This window comes from Capricornis sumatraensis, chromosome 4 (assembly GCF_032405125.1).
Source record: "Capricornis sumatraensis isolate serow.1 chromosome 4, serow.2, whole genome shotgun sequence".
Classification (NCBI taxonomy): domain Eukaryota; kingdom Metazoa; phylum Chordata; class Mammalia; order Artiodactyla; family Bovidae; genus Capricornis; species Capricornis sumatraensis.
The window spans coordinates 138,903,936-138,917,031 of record NC_091072.1 but is presented as its reverse complement, the minus strand read 5'-3'; the positions used below and the strand labels follow the sequence as shown (position 1 = coordinate 138,917,031).

Genomic DNA, 13,096 nt, shown 5'->3' with positions numbered 1-13,096 from the left:
TGGCACAGAGTGAGAGTAATGCTGCCCTTGGCTGCCCTCCAGCCATTCCCATGGTCCCAACCACACTTGGGAGAGGCACAGACTTGGCCTGTTTACCAGGGCAGGAGAGGACCAGTGGCACAGAACTGGATTCAGTGGGCAGAGGAGCTGGCAGAACATTTCCCCAAACCATGGAGGCCTTTATGAGGTGAGGATCAGCTAATGCCTTCCCTATGGCTGGATGGAGAAGATCACAGGGTTGGGATCTCAAGACCCAAGGTTCAAGGCATTAGTTTGGTCTCTTCGTTTACGTATTCACTCATTGAACTAATATATATGGCACACCTACTATGTACCAGGTACTCTTATAGGTTCTGAGGGTACAGGAATAAATAAAGACTGAAAAACAGCTTCGTGGGGCATATTCCAGTGAAGGATTAAGACAAGTTCCACTGGTGACTTCCCTTGCACTCCAGTCCCCAAGATATCACCCTCCAATGCAGAGGTGTGGGTTTAATCAGTGGTCAGGGAGCTAAGAATCCCTCATGCCTCATGGCCAAAAACCCAAAACTTAAAAAAAAAAAAAATTTTGTAACAAACTCCATAAAGACTTTAAAAATGGTCCACATTAAAAAATATATTAAAGAAAAAAGACAAGACCCACTGCATGCACAGGTGATCCAGGGCCTTGGGCAGCTTCACCGTCCTTCTTGGTTCTAGCTCACAGCATCATCAGTATGTTTCTATCAGACAAGCTGAGGACTGGCAGGAGAGAACGAAAATAGTAATTGAGGAAAAGAAAATAGGAAAAACATCTTAGAGGCAAGGATTTATTAATAATTTAACCTGATTTTGAGTCATAAGAAAAAGTTGATAAATTTTACAATGTAAGATTTGAGAGGTGACTTCAAACCCCAAAACGTGCAAGATGAGACAGAGAAGGAACTGGCGTAAGAGAGCTGGCGGGTGTGCACTGACCCACAGCAGGTGCCAGACACGGCCTGGGGCAGGTAAGAGGGTCTCCAACCTGCAGAACAGGAGGAGGGTCTCCCCAGGGCAGCCTCAGTGCCCATACTTGAAGGGATGAGCACGGAGGTGACAGGGAGCATGGAGAGCAGCTAGCCAGAAAGGCCAAGGCTTGGAGGCCATGGCCCATCTGCTGGAACTGCCACCAAATAAAAGTGCTAAGAGGTCAGCACAGTGTCCATCTGTTCAGACACAGAGAGGGCAGTCAGGCCCTCTCTGCTGAGGCCCCCACCCTGCTGGAGGGACAAGGCTGAGGGCTCCCACTCCCTCTCCTGGAGCAAGATTTGAGGGATGTATACTAGGTTCCCCTTGTGGCGCAGCTGGTAAAGAATCTGCCTGCAATGCAGGAGACCTGGGTTCAATCCCTGGGTTGGGAAGATCCCCTGGAGAAGGGAAAGGCTACCCACTCCAGTATTCTGGCCTGGAAAATTCCATGGACTGTGTAGTCTATGGGGTCGCAAAGAGTTGGACACAACTGAGCGACTTTTGCTTGTCTTGAATATTAAATGAGTTGGCATGTTTATATTTAGAATATTACCTGAAATCTAGTAGCTATGTAAATGTTAGCATGTGTAAAGTAACATTGATAGCTACCATCCCAATAGACCATGTGATCACAAAGAGTCGGACATAACTGAGTGACTTTCACTATTGTAGCAGAAAGAGAGAGAGAGAGAACATGGTTACATGAGCCTAACATTGTCAGGGAGAAGGAAGTTAAGGATACTAGCATAAATTTATAATGGATGAAATATGGAATTCTATGAAAACAGGCAGTAGGTTTATGGAAGAGGTTGGTTCAAGGTAGGAGTTAAAGGTTTTGGAGCTTTTTCAGAATCTCCCTTCCCAGATTAAGTGCTATCAACTTTTTCAATAGAAAAGGAAAAAGAAAAAAAAACTTTTAGTTTAGCCTGTCATATTAATTTGTTATCACATGTTATTGTAACATGTAATAACAGTAATTTGTTATGTTCTTTTCTTTGTACTTAAAGAATGACAATGTATCTTTTTGTAGCTAAAATGTAAGTCTGGGAAAACCATATTGTATAAGTTCTTGATTTGGATAGGAGAAAAAGTTGAAGATTCCTGAGAAATAAGTGGCTAAAGAATTTCTTATCTGGTAGGGGATTTAAAGTACAAGCTTATGATTTAATCACCTCCTGCTGTCTTCTGTGTGTGTGTGTGTGTGTGTGTGTGTGTGTGTGTGTGTGTGTGTATTGGGAATGTACTGAATGCTTTCGTAGTGTCAATATACCTGTTTCAGAGCTACCCCTATCCAGACAACTACACTGTCACCTCCCATAGCTAGAAAAGAAGTCTTTGGATCACATGAGGATTAAATTAAATACAGACCATAAAGAACACAGGCCATAAGAAAGGGTCAATAAACATTTAGAAGCAGACTATTTTACAGTTAGACGAAGAAATATGTAAAGCTTACAGAACACTTCAGGGCTGCCAAGGCTAAATAGTCTTAGCACATTTCTCTCCCTTTACAGATGATGGAACTGGTGGTCAATGAAAAGGACATAATTACTATACATTCACACAGAAAGCTGGTGACAGGCTTACTGCAACAACAAAGCTACCTAGATTTATCAGGTTTTGGCTTATAGCCCACTCTGCTGGCTGCCTCCATTAACGTATACCTTATTTTCTTAGATGGTAACTTCTTTAAAAGATGGTAACTTCTCCCTTTTGCTGTCAGTAAAAAATGCCAAGCTTCTTTATCAAGATGCTTTTCTCCCTGTCCCCCTGGCCCTGAAGATTATTGTAAAGGTCTAATAAGCAATAGTCATCATACTCTTCTTGACCACTTTCCTTTGCAGATGCTTAATATGCACTCTTGGATAAACTAAACAAATGGATAAATTAATCCTTTTAATGACTTTTCATATTGCTTTCTCATTCCAATTTTTAGTTTAAAAAGTAGAGCTTGACCACGTTGCCCCACTGATCATTGAATAATCTTTCTTTCTCTCTTTCTCACTGTCCAAAGAGCCTGAAAGAAAACCATCAGCCACCCAAACACTAGCAGAATGAGCGACAATACTGTGTTGGCTCCTCCAACTTCAAACCAGGGTCCCACCACCCCACGCAAAGGGCCCCCCAAGTTCAAGCAGAGGCAGACTCGTCAGTTCAAGAGCAAGCCTCCTAAGAAAGGTGTGAAAGGGTAAGACCAAAATGAAGAAGGTTTCCTGTTTTTTTTGAGAGATTAATGCTCACCGTATTAAATAGACATAGAAATTTCCACCTCACCCTCTGTTTCCTAGTACAATCTTTGCTGAATCATATTTTTTCAGTCCTGGAATCCTTTCTCTCTCAGCTCCCACATATACAGCCAAATTTAACGTGGAAAATGGACCCTTTCACAGTGGCCTTTGGCTTGACCTTCCAGACTCTTCTTGACCACTCTCCTTTGCTGATGTAAACTGTGCTTTAATTTGGAACACAGAATCACTGGCTGCTTCTAGAACACACAGTTTATTTTTCTGGCTTCAGATTTTCTCTCTTCAGTTCTTTGTTTTTCTATTTTTCTCCCTGGCAAAATCTGATTTATTTTTCAACACACACTCATGTTTATTTCTTATGGAAACCATTACGGACTCTCTTAGACAAACATTGTCATTCCTTCCATGTTTGCATTTTGTACATTCAGCTATTGTAACTTGTACTTTTTTATAGGGCATCTATTTCTTTCATCTGTTGCCTGAGTCTGAGATCCCTGAGAGAAAATTTGTGTGTTTGTTCTTTCCTTAACTCTCAGTACCTAACACAGTTTCAGGAACAAAGCAGATGCTTAATATGCACTCTTGGATAAACTAAACAAATAGATAAATTAATCATTTTAATGACTTTTCATATTGCTTTCTCATTCCAATTTTTAGTTTAAAAAGTAGAGCTTGACCACGTTGCCCCACGGATCTTTTTTTTTTTTCCCTGGCTCTCAATTGTCTTAGTTTACATTTTTACAGGGGGAAATTCTTTCTTCTGGGACACACTATTTAAAACCTGCTTGAGTGACACTTCCTTTGCCCTAGTTCAGTGCAAACAAAAGGGTTTTCTCAAATACAAAAACTGAAGCGTCTTCTTTCCCCTTGAATCAGGAAACTCTTCACATGACTCATTCCAGGATCTTTTGGCCCCAGTATCAGCTAACTTCTCTTGTGTTTTTTCCATAGGTTTGGAGATGACATTCCAGGCATGGAGGGACTAGGAACAGGTGAGCAATCTGAATATTTAACTGAGAATATTACCCCTGGACTTTGACCATTTTTTCTGCTTCAGGCCTCAAGGAGCAGTTTAATGTTATTGGAAATACATAACGCAACAGATTTTTTTGAAGACCTAGGAATGTAGGGTTTTAAATTAACTTCCTAAATAAGTATGTGTGTGCCCAGAGGCAAAAACTCAGAGAAATCAGACTAGTCACAAAGTTCAATGAATCCTTGTGTTTTGTTATGTACTCTAGAAGGTATAGGCTTCCTTGGTGGCGCAGTGGTAAAGAATGCACCTGCTAATGCAGGAGATGGATGGGTAGTGGGTTTGATCCCTGGGTCAGGAAGATCCCCTGGAGGAGGAAATGGCAATCCACTCCAGTATTCTTGCCTGGAGAACCCCATGGACAGGGGAGACTGGCAGGCTACAGTCTATGTGGTCACAAAGGAGTCAGACACAACTGAGTGTACACACACACACTCTCTCTCTCTCTCAGGCATATAGTGGTGAATTGTAGACATTCACAGTAGAAACAATTCTCAGAATGAGTCTAGCCCAACTCCTTTATTTTTCAGGAGAGAAATCTGAAACATAGAGGAATTAAATGACAATCTGAGTCCACAGAGTGAGCTATTGGAAACAAGGGTGGGGCCTGGAGAGCCTTTCCTCTGCACCGGGCCAGCCACTCCCTCACAAGCTTCCTCTTTTTTACACATCCTCTGGCGCTCAGAACAGGGCCCTAAACACTAAAGTATCTGGAGTAATAAGATTTAATTGGCTAGAATTTTTCTTTGTTGGATGATGCATGCAAACTAATTTACATTTTCTTTGAAAAATTAATAGACTTTAAATTTTAAAGAAATTTTAGATTTGTGGAAAAATTAGGCAGAATTTTTAAGGGATTCCTAAAGATCCCCTCTGCTACCTTCTTCCCCCGTACATCAGTCACACCCCCTGTTATTAACCTCTTGCATTAAAGTGGTACATTTGTTATACTTTGTAAACCAATATTAACAGATTTTTATTAGCTGAAATAGCTTGTTCATTCTTTGTGTTGTCCAGTTCTTAGGTATCCACCATTACAGGTTCATATGGAATCACTAGCCCCGCCAAATCTCCTGGGCTCTATCTGTTCATTCCTTTCTCTCCATAAACTCCTGACAACCAGAAATCTTTCTACTGTCTCTATTGCTGCTGTTGATCAATCACTCAGTCGTGTCCAGCTCTTTGTGACCCCACGGGCTGCTACACTCCAGGCTTCCCTGTCCTTCACTCTCTCCCAGAGCTTGCTCAAGCTCATGTCCATTGAGTCAGCGATGCCGTCCAACCATTTCATCCTCTGTCGCCCCCTTCTCCTCCTGCTCTATAGTTTTGTCTTTTCCAGACAGTCTACAGTCAGAATCCTATAGCAAGAGCTCTTTCACTTGGTAATATTTATTTAAACTTCCTCCATGTCTTGACATGATTTGATAGCTCATTTGTTTTTTTATCATTGGATACTTTATTGTATGGTTGTATCACAGTTTATCCTGTTGATAGGCATCTTCATCGCTTCCACGTTTTGGCAATTACGAATAAAGCTACTATAAACTTCTTTGTGCAGGTTTTGTGTGTGGACACAAGTTTTCAACTCATCCAATACACTTTTGACAAATGATGCATTCATAGCAATCAGTTTCCTTTCTGGGCAACTCTCAGTATATTTACTTTTTTAAATTTATTTTTAATTGGAGGATAATTACTTTACAATATTGTGTTGGTTTCTGCCATACATCCACATGAATCAGTCATAAGCATACATATGATTTACTTTTTATTGTCTGATGCTACTCCTCAGATCTCAAATAGAATTTCTAGTCACTTTGATAAAGCTCATCTGCTATTCTTCTAAATCAAATGTTTCTCTATTTTGACCATGTGTATATAAGACCAGCAAATTCACTTTGGACTCTGGAATATATTCTTAACTCTGCCAAACTATTTGGAATAGTGACAAGAGGTTTATTCTGAGGGAAGTTCTGAAGTCTTTAACCTGGTTCTAGTTCAGTCTCTACAACCATGAGATTTTTTTTTTCTCTAGGTATTTAACCTCTTTGGGTATTATCCAGCTTCTCTGTAACTTGGGAATAATATGATAACTTTTAACAATACAGAAAGGAGCTTGAGAGCAGTCAGACAAGCCCAGGGAATGCATCTGCTTGGTGGGGAGTAGGATTTAAAGCACCCCAAGACACAGGTTTGATCCCTGGGTCGGGAAGACCTACTGGAGAGTGGAATGGCAACCCACTCCAGTGTTCTGGCCTGGGAAATCCCACGGACAGGGGAGCCTGGAGGGCTACAGTCCATGGAGTCACAGAGAGTTTCAGACACAACTTAGTGACTAAACAACAACAACAACAACAACAACTTCTCACTTTAACCCATGGCCTAACTAGAATTCCACCTCTGTCCCCTCCTTGGTGTTTCGGTGAGACTTCGAACGATCAGAGAACTACACTCCCACAGAATAGTACCAGTCCAAAATCTTGGAGCATCTCCCCAAAAAGGATGCCAAATAAAACTAACACAGATCCTGGGGGAGCCTGTTTGGGGGAAATCAGAGCCTCAAAGAGGATTAATGAAGCAGTTGTTCTGATCCACCCTGGGATGAGGGGCCGTTCTTCCCCATCATCTGGGCAACAGATGGGAAACAGGGGCGAGGTGTCTCTGCCTGAATGATATCTTTTTGTGCAGAAGAGGCTCTTCTAAGGGGTGAGGTTGGCTTATCAGGTCTTCTCTCTCTTGCAGATATCACTGTAATCTGTCCTTGGGAGGCATTCAGCCACTTGGAGTTGCACGAGCTCGCTCAGTTTGGGATCATCTGAGCCACTGGAGGTTCTGCCACTCTCATTAGCATCTGCTGTAACTTTGATTACTTCTGCCCTATTGATCTACCAGAATTTTGACACGCAGGTGTCGGAAGTGGTTTCCCACACACTTCCCTTAAGTAACTACTGAGAGTTGTCTTAGTGCCAGACTCTTTCATGCAGTATAGTTTAACTCAGAACAGTGGGTGAAATCAAGTTGTGATGAGGCGTTTCCAACATCACCCCTTTTTCCTATCAGCTGGTTAGAAGTCATCCATATTTCTCTAAAGTCCTTCAAATCTGTTTTTGCTTAGGCACTCATTACTTTTGGTAGAAGCCTTTCAAGATATCATTTATGTCCCTCCTCTCCCCTTTTCTTTAATAAAGGAGATATTTACCTCGAATCCCATGATGAAGTTGTATTAAATGCTATAAGCAAATATCTGTGGCCTTGTTCTGAGACCCAATTAAACAAAGTAGGCACCGTTACACAGGAAGTAAGCACCGTGCGTGCAAAAAAGCATGGGATTAATAGGCAAGTTCTGATTTGACTTTGTCACGACCTCTCGGGGTCTAAATTTTATTGTGCCAGGTTATCCCTGAGACCTGATGCCGCTTTAAACTACACAGTTTTGAGCTAGTGGCAAACTGGAGATGTAAACTCAAGACCCTGACAATGAGCGTTCTTTTCAGTGCCTTGGTCCCATTGATTGAAAAGCTGTTTATCCTTTAAAGTTTAGACTTACATACAAAAGCTAGGTTATGGAATCCAAAAAATAGAATGATGATTTGCTTCACCCCGGGCTTCCCTGTAGCTCAGATGGTAAAGCATCTGCCTGCAATGCGGGAGACCCAGGCTTGATCCCTGGGTCGGGAAGATCCCCTGGAGAAGGAAATGGCAACCCACTCCAGTACTCTTGCCTGAAAAACTCCGTGGACTGTCGCCTGAGGAACCTGGTAGGCAACAGCCCATGGAGTCCCAAAGAGTTGGACACGACTGAGCGCCTTCACTTTGCTTCACCCCAATGTTGTGTCAAATGTAATGTGCACACAGCTATGTTTCCCCAATACTTTCAAGGCAGTTGTGCAATTCAAGGGCTTTCTATCTGACCTGGATGCTTTAGGGTACTAGCAGTATTCATTTCTTCATGTCAGTTTTGTAATTTGTGGTAAAAGAATGAAGTAAATTAACTGAAAAGAGAGGCAGGATGATAGAGGGGAAAGAGTTTTAGGTTCTAATGCCATGTCATCATTTTGAGCAAAGATCTCATGCTTGGGATTCTCCAGTTTGCCTGAATTAGACGATCAAAGTTCACAGTAGGGATAAATCCTGGGACTCAGAATGAGCATGAGAGGTGCCCCGCACTGGAGAACATTTTTTCTGCTGGTGGTTCTACACTCACTGAGGTGCAGCAACAACACTGTTACCTTCTGGCCAGAAATCTGGAAGCCCAAAGAACACATCTGGATTGGAATTGGGTAAAGAGAATGGATTTCCAGGTCATGGTAATTTAAAGCCCACATCATTTCAGTTCAATTGCTCAGTTGTGTCCAACTCTGTGATCCCATGGACTGCAGCACACCAGGCTTCCCTGTCCATTACCTACTCCTGGAGCCTACTTAAACTCATGTCCATCGAGGTGGTGATGCCATCCAACCATCTCATCTTCTGTTGTCCCCTTCTCCTCCTGCCTTCAATCTTTCCCAGCATCAGGGTCTTTTCAAATGAGTCAGTTCTTCATATCATGTGGCCAAAGTATTGGAGTTTCAGCTTCAGCATCAGTCCTTCCAATGAATATTCAGGACTGATTTCCTTTAGGGTTGACTGGTTGGGTCTCCTTGGAGTCCAAGGGACTCTCAAGAGTCTTCTCCAATACCACAGTTCAAAAGCATCAATCCTTTGGTGCTCAGATTTCTTTATGGTCCAACTCTCACATCCATACATGACTACTAGAAAAACCATAGCCTTGACTAGACAGACTTTTGTTGTCAAAGTAATTTCGCTGCTTTTTAATATGCTATCTAGGTTGGTCATATCTTTTCTTCCAAGGAGCAAGTGTCTTTTAATTTCATGGCTGCAATCACCATCTGCAGTGATTTTGGAGCCCCCCAAAATAAAGTGTGACACTCTTTCCATTGTTTCCCCATCTATTTCCCATGAAGTGATGGGACCAGATGCCATGATCTTCGTTTTCTGAATGTTGAGCTTTAAGCCAACTTTTTCACTCTCCTCTTTCACTTTCATCAAGAGGCTCTTTAGTTCCTCTTCACTTACTGCCATAAGGGTGGTGTCATCTGCATATCTGAGGTTATTGATATTTCTTCCTGCAATTTTGATTCCAGCTTGTGCTTCATCCAGTCTGGCATTTTGCATGATGTACTCTGCATATAAGTTAAATAAGTAGGGTGACAATATACAGCCTTGACGTACTCCTTTCCCAATTTGGAACCAGGCCATTGTTTCATGTCTGGTTCTAACTGTTGCTTCTTGACTTACATACAGATTTCTCAGGAGGCAGGTAAGGTGGTCTGGTATTTCCAAGTCTTTGAGAATTTTCCACAGTTTGTTGAGATCCACAAAATCAAAGGCTTTAGCATAGTCAATGGAATAGAAGTAGATGTTTTTCTGGGCTTCTCTTGCTTTTTCATCCAGTGGATGTTGGCAATTTGTTCTCTGGGTTTTCTGCCTTTTCTAAATCCAGCTTGAACATCTGGAAGTTCTCAGTTCAAGTACTGTTGAAGCCTAGCTTGCCCAGCTAGACTTCCATTTGTCCTTTCTTTATGTTGCTTTAAGGCTTCCCTGGTGGCTCAGAGGTTAAAGCATCTGCCTGCAATGTGGGAGACCTGGGTTTGATCCCTGGGTTGGGAAGATCCCCTGGAGAAAGAAAAGGCAACACACTTCAGTATTCTTGCCTGGAGAATCCGGCTGCAGTCCACAGGGTCACAAAGAGTCGGACATGACTGAGTGACTTCATTTTTTCATTCATCATGTTGCTTAGACCAAGTTCATGCTACTTACTGCATGACAGTCCAATAAATCAAGAGATGAGTCATTTGGGGGAAGAATGGTGACTTTGTTTGGAAAGCCAGCAGACCTAGAAGATGGCGGACTAGAGTCCTGAAGAACTGTGTTGCTTAGGTTTGGATGTTATTTTATTTTATAGAACAAAGTAGGAGAGGTGTCAGGAGGTAAGAGAAGGCAATGACAACCCACTCCAGTACTCTTGCCTGGAAAATCCCACGGATGGAGGAGCCTGGTGGGCTGCAGTCCATGGGGTGGTGAAGAGTCGGACACAACTGAGCGACTTCACTTTCACTTTTCACTTTCATGCATTGGAGAAGGAAATGGCAACCCACTCCAGTGTTCTTGCCTGGAGAATCCCAGGGATGGGAGAGCCTGGTGGGCTGCCATCTATGGGGTCGCACAGAGTCGGACATGACTGAAGTGACTTAGCAGCAGCAGCAGCAGCAGCAGCAGGAGGTAAAATTTTAAAAGGTGATAAATTTTTTCAAGTATTTTCTGATTTTGGTCATAATCCAAAGGGGACTGTTAATTTCTTCTTTCCTGCAGCCATTTATAAATGGGCCTGGTCAGGATGTTTCCAGTGAGCTCAAACAGAGGTATTTTAGCCCAACATTCAGACATGGGAGCCAGGGTTCCCAGAGATGGGCTGTCATGTATACTTCGCATGTGTGCATGCTCTGGTGTGTCCAGTTCTTTGCAGCCCCATGGGCTACAGCCCACCAGGCTCCTTTGTCCATGGAATTTTCTAGGCAAGAATACTGGAGTGGGTTGCCACTTCCTTTTCCAGGGGATCTTCCCCACTCAAGGATAGAACCCAAGTCTCCTGCATGTCCTGCTTTGGCACATGGATTCTTTACCATCGAGCCACCTGGGAAGCCCTATGTATACTTCAGGTTATAGGTAACATCCCATTAGTGATTAACTTATAGCAAAAGCACTAGAAAAGAAAGGTTAAAGTAAAAGAAGCAGATCCAGTATGGAGTCACATGTGTTCTTCCCTAGTACACTTAGTGAAAGAAAGTGAAGTCGTCAGTTGTGTCCAACGCTTTGCAACCCCAGGGACTGTAACCTACCAGGCTCCCCTGTCCATGGGATTTTCCAGGCAAGGGTACTGGAGTGGGTTTCCATTTCCTTCTCCAGGAGATCTTCCCAACCCAGGGATCAAACCCAGGTCTCCTCCATTGCAGGCAGATGCTTTACCATCTGAGGCACCAGGGAAGCCATAGCACACTTAGTGGAAAATAAAGAAGTATAGAAGAAAAAGTAGGGTCTAAATTTAAAAGGGAAACTATGGCCTGCAAGGTGAGTAGTGGTAAGGATGCCTTACCACCCTCGGGAGCTCCTGCCTCCACTCCTGTGCACCACCCTCAGGAGCTCCTGCCTCCACTCCTGTGCCTGTTTTCGAGGAGTTGCTTCGTTGGCAGCCAGAACCTTTAGTCTGCACTTGCTCGTCCCAGTGGAAGGGTGTGCCTTTCACTTAGGGATGCTGTGCTCTTCTCCAGCTGGAATCCTGTCCACACTCAGCTTACTTTGCAAATGTTTTCTAAATGTGAAGCCATAACTTTGACACAACGCAGTTCACCCAAAGGAACACAGCCAAGGGCCACGATGGAGAAGTATCTAGAAACTACCCTACATGAAGAACTGTTGAAGAATGCGTAATAGTTAGCCTGAAATAGAAAATGACCATTGCCAGCAATTTTTTTTTACAAAGTTGTAGCGAACAGGATGGCACAAACGTTTCCTGTAGGATTCTAGTAATTAATGGTAAGTTAGAATAGATATAATTCATTTCGTATTTCCAGTTTTATTGAGATATAATTGACACACAGCACTATATAAATTTCAGGTGTACTGCATAATGATTTTGACTTAAGTTTGTCATGAAACAATTATCACAATAAGTTTAGTGAACATCCATCATTTTCTATAGGTACAAAATTAAAGAAATAGGAAAATATGTTTTTCATATGACAGAACTTTTAGAATTTACTCTCAACAGTTTTTACATATAACATGTAGCAATATTAACTATATTTATCATCTTTCTGGGGCCTGTTATACAATTTTTGGACTTCTGTTGGCTCCATGGGTAAAGAATCCGCCTGCAGTGCAGGAGATGCCGGAGACAGGGGTTCTATCCCCAGGTTGGGAAGCTCCCCCGGGGCTTGGCAACCCACTCCAGTATTCTTTCCTGGAGAATCCCATGGACAGAGAGTCCTGCAGACTACAGCCCACGGGGTCACAAAAAGTCAGAAATGACCAAAGCGACAGCACACAAGCGCACACGTTACACCAATAGTGCTAATTTATCTTATAACTGTTACTTTGTATCTTTTGACTGTCTTCATCTAATTCCCTCTCCTCCCAACACCCCACCTCTTGGTAACCACAAATCTATTCTCTTTTTCTATGAATTTGTTTTCTTGTTTGTTTGACTTTGAAGTATATTTTACCTACAACACTACATTAGTTCCTGTTACATAACATGGTGTGGAATAGACATAAAGCTCTTTCAAGCTCTAAAGTTTCATTCTTTCTATTCCTAAATTCTAAATCTATCTTTTCTAGAATTTTAATAAGAAACAAGAAAATCCTGATTGCACAAACAGCACATAGGAAAGAGACAAAGCTGAATTATTGTCCCTATCAAAATCCCAGGAGTGGAGATGCCATATTAAGACAGAGTGAGGAAATTTTTAGCAAAGGGACTATTTGCAAAGGTTTGGGAAGTGTAAAGCAGAATCTACGAAAGGTAGTAGAGTAGCCTGGGGCTACATGACCAACCTAGACCTGGAGGAACCCTAAGGTCAGCTCTAATCATAAGAAACCCCCACGACCCACCACCCACCTGGTGAGAGGGAGGTGGTCTTCAGTAGTGAGATACGGCCAACCCACCCTGATCACATGGGCAGTCATGAGGGGAGGGGTGAGGGTAATTAATACCCCAACGTTGTTCTCCTGTGCTCTACTCTTGCCCTGATGCCTCCCATTGGATAAA

General features: G+C 42.6%; 1 protein-coding gene across 1 annotated transcript; it reads left to right on the top strand.

Annotated features, from left to right (window-relative positions):
• Positions 1–3,044: 3,044 nt before the first annotated feature.
• PDE6H (phosphodiesterase 6H) lies at positions 3,045–7,088 on the top strand. Its single transcript, XM_068972066.1, has 3 exons — positions 3,045–3,178; positions 4,188–4,228; positions 7,012–7,088. Exons 1-3 carry the CDS (start codon positions 3,045–3,047, stop codon positions 7,086–7,088), a joined length of 252 nt encoding a protein of 83 aa, XP_068828167.1.
• The last annotated feature ends 6,008 nt before the right edge of the window (positions 7,089–13,096 follow it).